We start from the raw sequence: 18,508 nt of genomic DNA on the forward strand, positions 1-18,508 counted from the left end.
GAACACTTCTGACATAGTAAATTCAAATCCAAGATCCAGGCTTTTCTATCTGAAAAGTTGGTTTTAGTAGAAAAGTGGAAGGACATGTCTTAACTTTAAAGAAGGAAAAGCATGAAATCCAATTCCACTTAGGAAATTCCTTCTTTGGCACTAGCTAGAGGAGAAGATTCAGTTGCTTTGAATACCTTCTTCATTCTGAGTCAAAAAACTACCTATCACAAACATTCAGGAATATAGTCAGTATGGAATTTGGAAAATCTTTAGCTTAAACATACTTCACTGAACCTCAGAATTCTTTAAGAAATTAATTAGTATAAATATGCCCCCCATATTACTTTAATGTTTTGTTATTTAACTTAGATCACAAATATATTGAGCTTTTTTCTTCCACTGCAAAGAAAAAAGATGTGTACAAAGGGAAAAAACTAACAATTAATTTTATAGGAGTATTTAGTATGCATAATATCTGTTATATTACTGAAGAAGTCTGCCTGTTTTTTATTTGTAGTGAGCCAGCTATTTAGTTTTGCTTTTTTTCTTTTTTTTATGAACTTGATATAACTGGCATTCTGGTTACGTGTTACTCTGTTACATGCTATCTCAAAATGGTGGCTTAAAACAACAACCATTTTATTATACATACCTCATAGTTTGGTGGGTCAAGAATTCAGGCAGGACTTGGCTATTTGATTCTTTTGTTTCACATGGTGTTGATGGAGATTAGTTGGTTGGTGTTCTGCTAGAGGATGGTGGGAAGGGCTGGAAAGCTAGGCTCAGGCCTTTCCAGAGTTGTCACATTCGGTGGCTCAGGAATCCAAGAGTAAGTGTTTCCCATAGACAAGAAACTGTGTGACCTTAATGACCTAGACTGAAAGTCACAGCATCACTTACGTTTATTCTATTGGTCAAATAGTCCCCACCCAGATGCGGGGCAGTGAGGCACGGGGGATGGGGATGGATATGGGCCACACCTCTCAATGTTTGCTTCAGGGATCAGCCAGAGATTTGGGCAAAGTTTATATATATAGTTTGGAGTTTTCTTCCTTGGGTTCTCTCCTTTATGAAATTCCCCTTCACCTTCCAGCTACTCAAATCCAGTAGTTCAGATCTTTTTCTTCTGTTTCTTCAATCCAGTAAGACTGCGGGTCTTTCTCTGAGTTTCAGCTTCCCAATGTGGCTTGGACCCTTTTTATTAATGTGGCCTACCCTTAGGTGAAAAGCCTTAAAAATGAGATGTGTACCCAGTGCCATTCTCTCTCAGTGTCCTGCTTTTGGACACTCCCTAGTGCCTTCAAAAAGTTTTTAAATGTTTTGTCCAGAATTTATAATTATTATCTGCAGATGAATCCGTCTGATAGGACCTACTCTACCAATTCGGGAAACAGAGCCACCTAGTCTGTTTTCATGACTTACTGTTCCATCCCATTGATTTGGCTTTCATAATCACACTGTTTTAAAATATCACTGTGGTTTAATAGCATTTATAGGTAATTTTTAACATAAAAATTAAAATGTTACATTTATATGTTATGAAGGGTACAAATAAAATGAACACCCTCAAGGCCACTACTCAACAACTAGACTATTACCAATACTATTTCATTTACCTATGTACCCCCTGCTCCATTCTTCATTTTCCCCTACCATCCTGAACTTTTGCATTTTTTAATTTCTTGATTTATTATATCATTTACATCTTTAATTTTAAAGTTTTAAAATTATTTATTACGGTATAAGCTTTGCTTACTTTTGAACTTTATAGAAATAGATCCATATACCATATAATTTCTCTGCAATTTTTTTCTTCTTTCAACATTAAGATGTGTCTATATTGTTGCATATCACTGTAGTTCATTTTCATTTCTGTTTTCCATTGTGTCAAGATGTGATACAGTATGATGAATACCACTTTATTCATTCTACTGATCAAGGACTTTGTATTGTTTCTCCCCATTTGACATAAAAAAAAAAAACACAACACTGGCATTCTTATTTATATCTCCTGGTTTCCATATGCAAGAGTTTCTCTAAGGAGGATTGCCTAGTCATGGAGTCAGAGTCAAGTTAAATTTTTACCTGAACTGGAGAATGTCAAACTAGTTTGCCAAGTATTTCTACATTACGTTGTATATGAATTTCTGATGATCTCCGTCCCATGACTTAGTATCAGACTTTTAAGTTTTTGTCTAATAGGTGCAAAGTGGCATCTCCTTGTGGTCTTAATTTGCATTTTCTACATTACTAATGAGGTTGAGCCCCTTTTCATGTACTTATTGATTATTCCTGTTTTCTTTGAAATGTCTTTTGGGTTGTTCCCATTTTTGTTACTGATTTCAAGGAGATTTTTGTATATTTTGCCTCCTAATTTTTTGTTATATGTGTTGCAGATATCCTTTTCCAGTCTAAATTCTTGTTTTAATAACTTTATATATATATATATATATATATTTTTTTTTTTTTTTGAGACAGAGTCTGGCTCTGTCGCCCAGGCTGGAGTGCAGTGGCATGATCTCTACTCACTGTAACCTCCGTTTCCTGGGTTCAGGCGATCCTCCTGCCTCAGCCTCCCAAGTAGCTGGGATTACAGGCGTGCACCACCACACCCAGCTAATTTTTGTATTTTTAGTAGAGATGGAGTTTCACCATGTTGGCCAGGCTGGTCTCGAACTCCTGACCTCAAGTGATCCACCGGTCTCAGCCTTCCAAAGTGCTAGGATTACAGGCATGAGCCATGGTGCCCGGCCAACTTTATGGTATTTTAAAGTACTACTAATTTGTGCTTTTAGTTGCAGCCATTTGTCAACTTACCTAACTTTTAATAGTGCTTGATATGGTTTGGATCTGTGTCCCCACCCAAATCTCATATTGACATGTAATCCCCGATGCTGGAGGTGGGGCCTGGTGGGAGGTGATTGGATCATGGGGGTGGTTTTTAATGACTTAGCACCATCCTCCTAGTGCCATTCTCTTGATAGAATTCTCATGAGATCTGGTTGCTTAAAAATGTGTAGCATCGCCCCCTTCTCCCTCTTCTTCCTGCTCTGGCCATATAAGACATACTTGCTTCCCCTTTACTTTCTGCCATAATTGTAAGTTTCCTGAGGCCTCCCCAGAAACTGAGCAGATGGCCAGCATCATGCTTCCTATACAGCCTGCGGAACCATGAACCAATTAAACCTCTTTTCTTTATAAAGTACATAGTCTCAGTTGTTTCTTTATAGCAATGCAAGAGCAGACTAGTACAGTGCTCTTTATTTTTTAAACTTGTGTGTTTAGTATTTGTTCTTCTGTTCATCTGGAATGAAGTAAAGAATCCAATTTCGTTTGTTTTCTAAATGGATAACTGGTTGTCCCAGCTCCATTTATTATATAGTCTTTCATTTCCTCACTGATCCAGAATGCATCTCTATCATATAACAAGTTTTATTGTATGTGCAGATCTTTTCTGGACTCTTTGGTCTATCCATTGGTCAGCTTGTCTATGTATTCATTAGTACCTTTACCTTTTTTAGGAGTGTCGGGGCTATTTCAGGGTCTTAGCTTTTCCATATAAATTTTGGAATTATTTTGTCAATTTTCATCAAAGTAAATCTTCTAGGGATTCTAATTGGCATTGCATTGGAACTGTAGATCAATTTGGAGAAGATTCATAATCTTAAAATATGTAGACTTTTTATCCATGAATATTCTCTTTTCATTTATTTTGGTTTTCTTTGATGTTTTTCAATAAAGATTTATAATTTTATTCATGAGGGTCTTGCACCTCTTTCAGATTTATTTCTAAGTTTTTTAAGGGTTTTTGGTAGACATTTTAAATAAAAATATGAACATTTTCAAAAATATACAAAAATAGAATAGTAAAATTAACTCCCATATCTCCATCACAGACCTTCAACTGTTATCAGTTGAATCTTGTTTCATCTATACCCTTCTCAACTCTTTTCCCTCCCCTTATTCCCCAAATTATGTTGTTTAAACAAATTGTCGCCATCAAATCATTTCATTATCTCAGATGTCAAATCACATTCTGTAAATACTTAAAAATGTATCTCTAAAAGACATGACTAAAATTTTTTACACCTTTTCACACATTAAAATTTTTTAGATAGATAGAAAAGATAGGAAGGAATTTATTATGGGAATTGGCACATGTGATTATGGAGACAGAGAAGTCCCACAATGTGCTGTCTGCAAGCTGGAGAACAAGAGAAGCTAGTGGTATAGTTTAGTCCAAGTCCAAAGGCCTGAGAGCCAGGGAGGTGATGGTGTTAACTCTCAGACTGAGGCTGAATGCCTGAGAACCTAGAGTTCTGATGTCCAAGGCCAGGAGAAAATGGGTGTCTCAGCTCCAGAAGAGAGAATAAATTTGCCTTTCTTCTGATTTTTTGTTCTATCTGAGTCCTCAAAAGATTGGATGATGCCTGCTGACGTTAGTTGAGGGCAGATCTTCCTTACTCAGCCCACTGATTGAAATGTCAATCTCTTCCAGAAACAACACCCTCAGAGACATACCAAGAAGTAATGCTTTTCCAACCTTCTGGGCATTCCTTAACCCAGTCAAGCTGACACCTAAAATTAACTGTCACATATCCTTATGGTGTCTTTTTTTTTTTTTTTTTTTTTTTTTTTTTTTTTTTTTCTCGAGACAAGAGTCTTGCTCTGTTGCCCAGGCTAGAGTGCAGTGGCACAATCTTGGCTCATTGCAACCTCTGCCTCCCGGGTTCAAGCGATTCTCTTACCTCAGCCTCCTGAATAGCTGGGATTATAGGCACCAGCCACCATGCCTGGCTAATTTTTATATTTTTAGTAGAGATGGGGTTTCACCATGTTGCTGAGGCTGGTCTCAAACTCCTGACCTCATGATCCGCCTGCCTCAGCCTCCCAAAGTGTTGGGATTACAGGCGTGAGCCACCGAGACCAGCCCTCATGGTGTCTTTTAACATATATATATATATATATATTCCTCTCCCTCCTAAATTTCTTATAAACCAGGAGTTAAATCTAGAAGATAGATGGTATTCCGGTTTTGGTTTGGTTTGGTTTTTGGGACTAGAACACTTCATGGGTGGTGGGGGTATATCCTATCCTGTATGTCTGATTTTATCCACTTTTTGTGCCATTGAAATTGATCATTGGGTTTAGGTGTTTGGGTCCCTGATTCATCCATTATTAAGTTCCCCATCAACTTTTCTCCTGATAGTTTTATTTAGCATCTGATGATGATCATTTCCTTTATTTATTATCTCATTAGGGCGTGCAAAACAGTGATATTCTAACATTTTCATCCTGGTCCATTTATTAGCTGGAATTTTTTAATAAAGAGTACTTTCATTGTCATCCCTTTCGTTACCCTGAAACATAATTTCCATGGGAAAGGCGGGGTAAATGCTTGCTAGATTTTTTTTTAAGCCTGTTTGCAGAATAATGATTTAGTTCTCTAATTTCCTCCAGAAGTGAATAGTGAAGGTTTTTTTTCTCTGAGTATTATTATAAACTTAGGAATTTTAACATTTTTACTTAAGTTTTAGCATTAGCTTCTCCATTTTCACAAATAAATAAAAGCCTGCAAGCTTTTTCATTGAGATTACATTTGAATTTGTAGGTCAATTTGGGGAGAACTGATATCTAAATAATATTTAGCTTTCCAATCCATGAACATACCATCTCACCTATTGAAGTTTTTTTTAATTTCTTTCAGTAATTTTCAGTTGCTTTGTGTTTATTGGCCTTGTATCTTGCAAACTTGCTAAACACATGTACTATTTCTATTAAGGTTTTTTTCTTAGATTCTTTTGGATTTTCTATGTGGATGAACGTATTATCTGCAAGTAAAGACAGTTTTATTGCTTCTTTTCCAATATTTATATCTTTTATTTATCTTGTCCTATGGAACTGAATGGCATCTCCAATACAATGTTGAATAGGAGTGTTGAGAATGGGCAATCATTTCTTTTTCCCCCATTTTCTAAAGGAAAGATTTCAGTTTCCTGCCCCTTCCCTGTGGTATCTGGCCCCTGCTGTGTATCAGTGCAGGATCTTTGCCCAACCAGGTTTCCTGCTCCTCCCCTAGGGAAAGATGCTTCTCTCTCCTCTTCTCTCTGGCATTGCAGCTTTTCCTAGAATCAGAGGGTTTGCTGGACCTCTTCTGGGGGTAGACTGTTGTTGCTAGTTACTGTAGGTGCAGAGTTTGTTGGGAGAGCGGGGGAGATTAGGGACAGACAGCTTTTGCTTCTCTCCCTCTCTGAGAAGAGGTTATTTTTGCCTCCTGGGACTTTGCTAGGCAGGAGGGTGTCCTGCCCCCTTCCCAGGGATTTAGGTGTTGCTTCCTATGCAAGAAAGCCCAGGGAAGTAGGTAGGTAGGGTTTTATTGCCTGTGTTCCAACAAAGGGGTCTTTCTCAGGTTTTCTCCTCACTGCAGCCTTTCATGAGCACTCCACAGAAAGGAACTTGTGAGTGGGAGTGGACACTTCTTGTGCCTGGGCTTCAGAAGAATTCTGAATTTGTGTGGCACTCCACATTTGGCCTTTAAGAAGTCCTTAAAATTTTAGCTGATTCCTTCTATTACACTATTTGCATCCTAACTTTTCTTTAAAGTTTAACCACCTAATTGTACCTTTCTAAACAATATAATGTAGTTGTGCTCGGTTTTGAACCTTATATAAATGGAATCATGCCATATATATGTTGTTTTATGTCTGGTTTATTTTGCTGAGTATTTGTTTTTAATACTCAGCCATGATTTTGTGGTTAGTTATTTTTTGTTCATTTTCATTGTTTTACAGTGTTTCATTATACGAGTCTACCACAGTTTGTCTATATATTATTTGTATGGTTTCCAGATTTTAGCTGCTACAAATAGCTAGTATAAGTATCTTGAGTGCCCTCCTCCTGCCAGCAGCACTGTCATCTCCTGGGAGCTGATTGGGCATTCATACTCATGGGCACTACCTTAGACCTACTAAGCTGGAAACTGTAAGGGCCGGGCCTGCAATTTGTGTGTGTGCGTGTGTGTGTGTGTGTGTGTGTGTGTGTGTGTTTGTTTTTTTTTAAGACAGAGTCTCACTCTGTTGCTCAGGCTAGAGTGTAGTGGCGCAATCTCGGCTCACTGCAACCTCTACCTCCTGGGTTCAAGCAGTTCTCTGCTTCAGCTTCCCAAGTAGCTGGGATTACAGGCACCCGCCACCATGCCTGGCTAATTTTTGTATTTTTAGTAGAGACAGGGTTTCACCATCTTGGCCAGGCTGGTCTTGAACTCCAGCTAATTTTTGTATTTTTAGTAGAGACAGGGTTTCACCATCTTGGCCAGGCTGGTCTTGAACTCCAGCTAATTTTTGTATTTTTAGTAGAGACAGGGTTTCACCATCTTGGCCAGGCTGGTCTTGAACTCCTGACCTCGTGATCAACCCGCCTCGGCCTCCCAAAGTGCTGGGATTACAGGCGTGAGCCACCGCGCCTGGGTGCAATTTGTGTTTTAACAATCCCTCAGAGTGATTACTACACATGCTAAAGTTTGAGAACCACTCCTGCAGCAGGTATAACTAGGAGAGGAACTGTTGGGGCACAGGGATGGGTAGATAATGGCAAACTGTTTCCTAAGTGATTGTACCAATTTATACCTTTACCAATGATACAGGAAACATCTTGGGTATCTTCAGAGTTTATAATGGTAATTCTTCTCTGCCCCTCCCATCCTTTTTGGTTTTAATGTATAACTTTATTGTAAAATTAAAAATTAGGTCATTGGTCAATGAAATCTGAAAGTCTAGAAGTGACTGGTCTAAAGGAAATGTCTTTGAATGCAGTGAGTATGTCATCATCTTTGCTCTCGTTTAAATGCCTAGCACGGTGTTAAGCACATAGAAAATTATGTACATATCTGTCAAACTGAATTTGAAAATATCAATTTTTTTCTGTTTTAAGCAGTTTCTCTATCTTATTTTTTAAAAATCTTAAGACCTAAAATTTATTAAAATAATCTAGCAATGCTTTTTGAAAAATCACCATATAACTTTTTTTTTTTTTTTTTTTAGCTTTTATCTCTTCTTTTTGAAGACTTGTTCAAAAAATTTAATTCTGAAATGAAAAAGATTGCTGACCAGGTGATTCCTAAGCAAAGAGCAGCCCAATTTGATGTTGTCAAACACATGCGCCAAGACCAGATCACCAATGGCATGGTGAATGCTATTTCTACCGTAAGTCTTCAGTCACTCTTTTAGGATTTTGTAATTTATTTGTAAACCTATTCAATAGAACAGAAACTTAAAGCACTTTGAGAATCCAGGTGAAATATATATATCAAAAGGAATGTTTACAAAGTGCATATTTCTACTTTGAAAGAAAGTCTGAAGTGTTTATTACTATAACTTTCCTGCCAAATTATAGTTGCTGTTATATGAGGCAATAAGAAAATAGGTACTCTTATATAGAGGAAAAATCTTCATTGAACTGTTAATAACCATTCTTTTAAAGAAACTTTCCCCCATTTTCTTCTATAGTAAAATTGACACATTTCAGGCAGGTTTATTAATTATCAACCTTTTGTCCAAAATAATAGAAAATGTTTCATTTCACAGGAGGTTTATATTCTTCCAAGACCTATCAGCTGTTCCTCACATAAGCAATGAATTCAGTTCTGGATGAATTCAGTTCTCGGCAGCTGCTATGTAGTCAGGGTCTTAGGCTATTCATAAAAGGTTATCAGATGGGTTTTTGCTTCCTTTCTTAAAGCATAACAACTATAGGTCTATCTGATGAAGTCTGGTTCATGTTTTGCATGCCAGACATAAAATTAGTTTTATGGATGAGATTTTGCCCCAACAAAGCATAGTATAATCTACCATGTTGATTCCCTTAATGATGAAAGAATTAGCGCAAACTTGCTTCAATACTTGACTTTAGAACTTCATAGTGGGTCTATGTGAGTGGCCCATACAGTGACAGCTACATCTAAATTTGAGGTGAACCAGGCCTTTGTCCCTATTTAGGCACATAATCTCTAGTGGCCCAAACTTGTCTGAGGTGGATCCCTGAATATTTGAAGAGAATCTTCCAAAGAATGCTTGAACAAACCTCTGTTAGAATTACTTTTCCTTGCTTCCTCACCCATGATTTTCAGGTCAAAAGAGCTATTTGAGTAGTTCTTTTGCCCCTAAAGGAAAGTGCTTTACCTCCCTAATAGAACTGCTTATTACAGAAATCAGTAGCAGGCCTAGTTACAGGTGTGCCCCGCTCTAGGCAACAGAAAAAGATCAACCTTTAAAATTCTTAGTGTTGCTATTAGCAGAATGCTTTTACCAAATACATTTTTCTCAAAGGAGCATTTTTAGCCCTCTTGTCTGTTTCTCGTCTCTCCCTTTTGTAATACTCCTACAGAATACAAGAACAAATTCTCTTGCTGAACATCTTGGCTTCACTCCCATCTACTTGCTACTTGCCAACAGCTGCTGCCTTATTTTAGCTGTGTGCTGAATACTTATTTACCTTATTTACTCTTACTCTGTGGGCATAAGTCAGTTTACTAGATTCATTCTGCCTCCAAGGATAAAAGGAGTTAATGAAATAAGTAATAATATGAGAGGTTAATTTGTGGGATATATATGGTCGCTCTGTTTCTTTGTCTTATAATAGGGTTTCTTAGAGTTTAGCTCTTTCCCACGTTTCAGAAACTCAAGGTTCCAAAGTGATCGATCTTCACTATAATAGTGAGCAAACTGTGATTTGTGAGGGAGCTCCCCCAAAGTTACATATTTTAAGGCAAACAGATCATCTAATCTTTTCCTGAAGCCTTAGCAGTTTTTCTGCTACAAGAGTTTTTAACCTGGGATCCACAAGAGTCCAAAAATGAATATAAAAGTTTTGTTCTTGTTTCTATGTGCATTTTTCTCAAGAGAACATTCCTAGCTTTTATTGGGTCCTCTGAGGAGGAATGAAGAACCATGGCAGGTGCAGTTTTTCTCTTTAGAATTATAAAACTTGAGCCAACAATTTTGTTCACATCTTATTGTCTGCTTTGCTCTTTTTTTTTTTTTTTTGGACAGCATCTTACTTCGAGGCTGGAGTACAGTGGTGCAATCTCAGCTCCCTGCAGCCCCTGCCTTTTGGGCTCAAGTGATCCTCCCACGTAGCTAGAAATACAGACGTGCACCACCACGCCCAGCTAGTTTTTGTATTCTTAGTAGAGATGAGGTTTTGCCACGTTGGCAGGCTGGTCTTGAACTCCTGACCTGAGGTGATCCACCCACCTCGGCCTCCCAAAGTGCTGGAATTATAGGCGTGAGCCAACACACCCGGCCTGCTTTGCTTTTTTGATAAATACTGTTTTCTACTGTTAATTCATGTTACCATGAATTTAAATTTCAAAAATTTCTAATGTTAATCTTTAAATTATCCTTGAGAATATTTTTAATGTATACAATTAATACAACTATAAAATATATTTAAAATAATACAACATATTTAATGCATAAGAAGATAAAGTAAATTTAATGTTCGAGATTTAGTTCATATGAATCTATTTTAATAATGACACAGTGGCCACAGAGAATATATGTTTCTTAATATGAATATATATACTATTTTTAGATTCCTTAAACCTTAATTAAGAAGCCTTCAGTTTGTTCATTATCCTAAGTAAATGATATCTGAGTTATTTTTCTGTTGCTACATTTTCCTGTTCTTAAGACTAACTTTGGAAAACATCCAAATAATAGCACATTCCAACATGAAATGATTTCTTTGAGCTTCAAACTAGTTTTCCTTTAAATGTGTATAGAAATTGCTGGTGTTTTATCAGTTAGCTTATGACTTCCCATGGAAATCTCTGGTTGAACTGGCTCTTCATTATAGAATTAGTTCCTCAGAAGGTGAGTGCTCTGATGTGGTAAGGTTATGCATCGAATAATTCTGAGATGGTTGCTAGACATAGTAATGTTCATTATCTTCTTAGAAAACCCCAGCAAGTGACTTGACTAAACTTTCATTTTAATTGTGACACTTTGATTTCTGAATATATGTCATGGTTCTAATTTTGTAAGCATTAAGCTCCTGTAATGAACTTCTTGGAGTGACCGCACAGTATCAGACAACATAGGATTGGGTTAGGAATAGTCTTATGTCTTTCTTCTCCCTACAGGGAAATTGGTCTCTAAAGAGATTTAAAATGGACCGCCAGGGTGTAACCCAAGTGCTGTCTCGCTTGTCATATATATCCGCACTGGGCATGATGACAAGAATCTCTTCCCAGTTTGAAAAAACAAGAAAAGTGAGTGGTCCTCGCTCCCTCCAGCCATCTCAGTGGGGAATGCTGTGTCCTTCGGACACTCCTGAAGGAGAGGTAAGGAATCTGAGGAGTCTTGATGCTGTGTCAGAGGCGATACCTATGTCTGTGCATGGGGTGGGGTAGGGAGATCTGCTTCTGTTCCCATCTCCAGGCCATATCCTTTCTTTGGTCTGTCATTTATCTGGCAAAGAAATATTGACATGCTTGGAAGACTACATTAGTATCATTCTAAAACTAGGACCTGCAGAAGCATTTGATTCAGTATGTTAGCTAAAAGTAATACAGTCCATGTTTCTCTTGCTTATTTTAGTTTATCCCAAAATCAAAACATGCACAGAGGGGATAAGACTGTGAGGGCAGATTGAAAGACCTATCAGCTCTCATGCTCATGAGGGGCTCTTTTTGAGCAGCTCCTTATTGTCCTTAGGTAGGCTCAGTCACAGCCAATTAGGAGTATACAGTCCATGACCTAATGTGGATTTTGACTCACTTATATTGGAAACACAAGCAATTGCCTAAACACCAAGCCAGGGAGTTTACATGGGTTTACTTCTATAGCACCCGCTACTCCCTGTGTCACGGTCCTTTCTCCTTTGTGTTAACATTGTTAGTTTCACTTGATTCTATTCCTTCTAAATTGTAAAATTCTTGAGGAAGGAAGGTTCACCACTGTATCTCAAGCTCCTAACATAGAGCCTTGGTTAGAGTACAGGCCCCATGAATATATGCTGAATTAATAATTACAACAAGTAAAAGATGTAGGGTCCAAAGTGTAGGAATTTATTATTATTTGAAAGAGATGAAAATAGGAGTCTGTATAGAGCTGCGATTTTTAGAAAGTATTTAATTTATCTTAAACCATATAAAAAGTGACACTAAAATTATCCAGTTTGTCAAATTTTGCATAATTTATATATCTTGAACTTTGAAACATTTCATTTCCCAGAGATTGCTTCAGCTAACTTCAAAAAAGTAGCTATTTTGTACATTACTGCAGCAGATGGTTCTAAGACTTGAAGATACAATCTTACAAGTCACCTGTCTTAAGTATTTTTTTTCTATTCGCTATATTCTGTCCTTGGTTGTATTTTTGTTTTAGAACTGTACCGAGTTGCATAGATGTTTAAAAAGATTTCTTTTCTTTTGATTTTGAAATAATTTTAGATGTACAAAAAAGTGATGTAACTGGTAGAAAGATTTTCCACAATCTTTCATCTAGATTCCCAACTGTGAACATCTTACGTAACCATAGCACTGTTATCAGCCTCATGACATTGAACATTACTTTAATCTATGGATCTTATTCAAATTTTGCCAGTTGTCCCACTGTTGTCTTTTTTCTGATCCAGAATCACACATTGTTTTTAGTTGTCATGTCTCCTTGTCTCTTTTAGTCTTTCTTTATTTACCTTTCATGACCAAGAAACTTAAGGGTACTGGCCAGTTATTTTATACAGTCTCTCATTTCAGGCCAGAAGTTTTATATTTTTATGTAGCTGCATTTATTAATGTTTTCCTTTACTTATTTTATACAATGTCATCATAATGACTGTAATGTTCCAATGTCTGGGAGTAATTGTTAATGTAATCAGTTTTGTTGGACATTTATGATGCCATCAACATTTACAATTACAAATAGTACTGTGCTGAACATTTCTGTATCTAAATCTATTTTATATCCTTGCTTGTTATGAAGAGAAATTCTCCTGAGTTAAGGGATATATATATATTTTAAAGGCATTTGTGTGAATCACCACAGTATCCCCTACAAAGTTGTACTGCTTTGCATTGCTGCCAGCAAAGTAGTGAGCTATTTTCAGATGTAAACTGTACTTTGTATTACTAATGTTCATTCTTAGAAATGACTGTCTTTTGTTTTTTAGGCATGTGGTTTGGTTAAAAACTTGGCCCTTATGACACACATCACAACTGATATGGAAGATGGACCCATTGTTAAATTAGCCAGTAACTTGGGAGTAGAAGATGTGAATTTATTATGTGGGGAAGAGCTCTCTTACCCAAATGTGTTTCTTGTCTTTCTTAATGGTGGGTATATTATAGAGACATGTTGGTCCTAGATAGTCTGTGAAGAGGGGGAGGGAATCCATTATTATCCTCGTATTTAAAGCATAGATAGACTTTAATTCTGGGCCCAGGTTGACCTTCACTTAAAGGTAGAAAATACAATGATAACAGAAACAGTTACTTTGTTGGCTGGGTTATCCAAGGTTCTGAGAGGATATAGCTATCAGAGCTAAAGGGTAACTTTGCAGAAAGTGTCTGCTTGCTTCCCTTTTGCAGTTGCTGGCATATCCTTAGTGGAATAAGGTTCAACATGGTATCTTTAAGTACAAGTTAAATATTGGAGTCATTCTGCAAAAATTATCAGATCAACTCTTATAATGAATTGACTTTGTCTAGCCATCTGATAATCAGTATGTCAGCAGCCTGTGGTAAGAGGATCCCTCTCCTTTGGCTCACACTCCAGTTACTTCTTTCATATACCTCTTCCCATCTCCTTCAAAGTCTTCCAGAGACTCAGCAGCAAGTGTGCTCTCTTCCTTTCTGCTTTTGATTTGGTGCTGTGTGCCTGTCCTCTCCCTAGTATGCTCCATGAGCTTATCCCTTATCACTTGTCTGTTTTCTCTTCCTCTCCCCCTTCCTCTCATTCTAGGAGGCATTAACTCTTTTTTTATATGGGCTGGTGAGGAAGGGGTCAGAGCCTCAGCAGGGCTGTTAACTGACTGCCTAGTTCATTGTGTCCCAGAGGCTAACATTGAGTGAGCTTTTACTCTGCACTTTCACCCAGTGCCTCTTTGAATCCTCCCGCTAACCTTGGGAAGCAAAGTTCATTTTCCTCATTTCACAGATGATGATTACAACAAGAAGCAGTTTAATAATAGCAGTTAGTAGGTACTAGGCAGAATTCTCAGTACTTTAAATGATCAGCTTGTTTAATCTTTACTGCCAGCCTATGGAAGTGATGGAGCCTGTGTTCAAACCCAGGTGGTTTGGACCCCAAGTTCATGCCCCAGCACTGTGCTGGAAGATGAGGAAAATGAAGCTGACTTTTCCAGTATTCCTCAGCCAGCATGTGGAAGGACTGGCCCTTAAGCATTCTTCCTTTGTTGCTTCCCTGCAACCTTGTGGACTGGCTGCAGGTGTTAATAATAGTATTTTCAAATAACTGCTTAGTGCTGATTACTGTTTTTATTGGTTGGATATATTAAATCAGGTTGCATTTATTTTTTATTTCTGTCTTACCTATTCTTTCTTTTTGCCTAGGTAACATCTTAGGTGTCATTCGAGACCACAAAAAGCTAGTGAATACATTTCGACTCATGAGAAGAGCAGGATATATCAATGAATTTGTTTCCATCTCAACAAATCTTACAGATCGATGTGTCTATATTTCTTCTGATGGGGGAAGGCTATGCAGGTATATATGCAGGTTACTAAAAAGTTTTTAAGAATCTCTTTATATTTGCTCTTGAAAGAAATAGACTTGTTTTTATTTTTGAAACTGTTTTAACCTCTTTCATTGTGAAGATAAATTTAATTCCGTGAGCAAACACTTCATGAATACGCATATTAGGTACCAAGGATTCAGATTAATGGGAGACAGAGTCTGCCCTCAGAGAGCTCAGTCTGCCGGGAAAGGCAGAAAAAATGACTAATAACAATCAACTGTGCTAGTAGTTAATGCTAGCCACCATTTGTCATTTTAATAGAGACACTATATGTGTAAGGCTTTAACTTCATTCAACCCTATGAGGTTGGATTATTCTTGTCATTTAAGAAATGAGGAAACTGAAGTTCAGTGAGGCTAAGTAACTTATTGAAAGCTAAAGAGTGGTGGAATCTGTTTTTTATTTGAAAGTCCTTAGGATTCGTTTGACGCATGATTTTGCCCACTATAGTCTGTTGCTACAAACTGAGCTTTAAAGGAGGAGTAGGATTGTGTTAACTTGGAGGTAGGTGGGGAGGAGAAAGGCTGAAAAAAGGCAAGAATGAAAACATGGAGGCATGAAGAAATAAAATAACACTAGACCCAATGGAAACGTAGGTTCCTTTTATTCATTCAGTAAGTATTTATTAAGGGCCTATTATGCACAGGTACTATCTAGGAGCCGGAGGTACAGAGATGAATGTGACATGGTGTCTGGTTTGAGGGGATATGCAGAGACATCAGCTGAGGACATTGCCTTGTTTTACAAGCCTTTTCTAGCATTACCATAGTTATTCTGTGTATACCTCGGGTAGTGTTGAAGCACAAGGCAGGGAGCCAGCAGTAGCTGGAAGTCTGTCAGAGCTGGGAGAGTGACTGCATGCTTTCCTCCAGCATCCTTTCCTCCTTCATATGACACTACCTCATTTTCCTTTGAGGACTGCCTGTCCCCATTGGCAGGCTTCTTGGGATGGTCAGTCTAGCACCCTCTTCTCTTCAGCCAGGGGTTGGGCATATGACCCAAATAAGGTCAGTCAGACCTCCTCATCAGAGAATTTGAATCCCAGGTGAAATAAATCAAGGGAGGGAGGTGGTTGGACTTGATTCATTCTCCCAGTGCTGCATGCAAGAGACTGCCTGTTACACCTCATTTTCTGGATTCTTGGAACTGCTCTCGTTCCTTTTCTTTCTGAGGCTGAGCATTTCACCTTTTTCTTTGATTCTTATCCTTCCATTAAATTATTTTTTTTTTTTTGAGACAGAGTCTCACTTTGTCACCCAGGCTGGAGTGCAGTGGTACGATCTTGACTCACTGCAGCCTCCGCCTCCCAGGTTCAAGCGATTCTCATGTCTCAGCTCCCCGCCCCCCTCCCCAACCCAGTAGCTGGGATTACAGGCACACACCACTGCCCCTGGCTAATTTTTTGTATTATTAGTAGAGATGGGGTTTCACTGTGTTGGCCAGGCTGGTCTCGAACTCCTGGCCTCAAGTGATCCACCCACCTCAGCCTCCCAAAGTGCTGGGATTACAGGTGTGAGCCATCGCACCCAGCACCAGTAAATTCTTAATGCTTCCAGTAAACTTCATTTTTGCTTAAATTAGCCAGAATTGGTTTCTCTTCTTTGCAACTGAAGAATGGTTAGCTGATGATATACCTGTGTTTGAATCCTAACTTCCCACTTACTGAGTTATGTGACTCTGAGTATACTACTTCAGTCTCTCAGCCTTGGTTTTGTTGGCTGTAAAATGGAAACAATAATGCCTGCCTAAAACTGTCCTGAGAACTAGTTGATAGAAGATGTGGTAAGTGCTCAGTAGGGTGCCAGGCACACATTAGGTGCTTATTTATAACTTAATAACATGGTCCAGTTAAGGCTAGGAATAACAGTGACATTTTCTAGGTTACTCTTTTTTAGGATTTCATTACATCCAACATAATATATATTCAAAAATAAAACTCTTTTATAGAAGCAACTTTATAATGGCATAACAGATCTAGCAGGAAAAAATAGTAGAATGCGTTGAGTAACGTAAAGATAACTGAGGCAGCTAAATGTGATCCCCTCCCTCTCCTCCGCCGGTTTCTGTCATCTCATCTGAGGCTTAACCTGAATCCACTGCAGCGCTCAAATGAGGCATTAGTAGGCTCTGCTTCCCTACCAAGAAGGAGCCAGAATTTCGAGGTACTGTGGATTTCCATGAAAAGCTCACCCAGTTCATTTTTCAACAACTTGTGTTCCCCTTTTGTAATTGTGCAGCTCCTCTTCTTAACTGTTGAAAAGTGCTCATTAGTCCTCAAATAGTTATTTGGACTTTAGGGTAGAGCGCACAAGTGTCTGGTGGTTACTTGCTCCTCTCTGTAAGAGCTGCTTATCCAAATAGCAACAGCCCTTGACGTTTCAGTGCCGCATGCCATCCTTTGTGTCGGGGTTTCCTCATGGTGGCAAAGCCCTCCGAGGCAAGTCCCCACTGACAGTTACAGGTTAATCTGCCAGAATGCCTTCTCCACCTTCCACCCATTACGTCGCTGAAAACCACAAAGTAAGAAAGCTTCATTCTCTGCCAACTTTTAGCCACTCTCTTTGGTAATGTGTAGCTTTAAGTATCTTGCTAACCTAGCTCAGTGATGTTTAGACTAAATCAAACTACTCTAAACATCTGGATATTCATCAGAACCTCATAACACAACGCCGTTATTACCCTAGGTGACAGTGCTACTTTGCCTGTTAACTCCATGAGTAGTATGCAAAATCTTTCCAATGTGAAATCAGGGGATGTTTTTAGATTGATACATTACACCGTTTTTTAAAATATGGCATTAAAGGTTTTGTTTCCTTTTCAGACTTTGAGTATCATTTTTGTGTTGCCTTTTCATTCAAAACCAAATGTTTCCTAAGATACTTGCAGGAAGCACTGTGTGTGTGCATGAATATGTCCACACATACTCACATGTGCACATGGGCTTGGGTATGTATGTGTGTGTATGTGGGAGAGAGCATAGGCCCCTATACCATGCTCATCCATGCAAAAAAGTACCTGGTGTCCTCAGCAATCCAGGAATAGGTTTGCTTGTATTTACATCTTCCCTCATCTCACTTTGGTAAACTAACTTGCCTGTGTAATTTTTCCCTGGAACTACTATTAATTTGATTTTGCTGTTTCCATTCTAGACCCTACATAATTGTCAAGAAACAGAAGCCAGCAGTCACAAATAAACATATGGAAGAGCTGGCCCAAGGGTACAGGTAAGTAGCCAAAAGTAAAACTTACCAATCTCCTTAATACCCACATACATGATTTAAGAAAAGTGTATTTTCATTTTAGTGTTTTAATTTCTTTCCACCAAATTACCAGCCTGTTAAAAACCTATTTTGCTCCATGTGAACTTGCTTGGACATTGTAAAATATTCATCAATTTAGATCATGAGGGTTACCTAGTCTTGATATCAATTAGTACACAAGTAACTGTTTCTGGTAAGAAAAGGACTTACATCATATGTCAGTGTAGACACTGTGGGTCTCATTATGAGGTTTCTAAGGTCAGAATTTTTTTTTTAAGAAGTGGGGACTAGGTTCACAAGAGTTACAGACAGACACTTTGCTGTTTTTATTTCAGCAATTTGTGGTTACTGTGTGAGCTAAGAATAACATGTTTCAGGTATCCCAATGTAATGATACTCTCTGGGAGAGAAAGGTGCTTTGGGCCTAAACGAAAGCCAGTGTCTCCTGTTATTATATAAAATACTGCAGAAAAATGCTTTTTAATGATGTCTCTTTCACC

The 18,508-nt window shown here is 38.2% G+C and overlaps 1 protein-coding gene across 3 annotated transcripts in view; it reads left to right on the top strand.

Annotated features, from left to right (window-relative positions):
• Positions 1–18,508, top strand: part of POLR3B (RNA polymerase III subunit B) — a 145,494-nt gene that overhangs the window by 60,610 nt on the left and 66,376 nt on the right. For all 3 annotated transcript variants that reach the window (XM_054445060.2, XM_063646671.1, XM_063646673.1), the window contains exons 13-17: positions 8,031–8,192; positions 11,132–11,332; positions 13,162–13,324; positions 14,564–14,717; positions 17,898–17,972. In XM_054445060.2, the coding sequence (XP_054301035.1) occupies positions 8,031–8,192; positions 11,132–11,332; positions 13,162–13,324; positions 14,564–14,717; positions 17,898–17,972 (755 nt within the window). The remainder of the gene's footprint in view (positions 1–8,030; positions 8,193–11,131; positions 11,333–13,161; positions 13,325–14,563; positions 14,718–17,897; positions 17,973–18,508) is intronic.

The sequence above is a fragment of the Pongo pygmaeus genome, chromosome 10, assembly GCF_028885625.2.
Source record: "Pongo pygmaeus isolate AG05252 chromosome 10, NHGRI_mPonPyg2-v2.0_pri, whole genome shotgun sequence".
Lineage (NCBI taxonomy): Eukaryota > Metazoa > Chordata > Mammalia > Primates > Hominidae > Pongo > Pongo pygmaeus.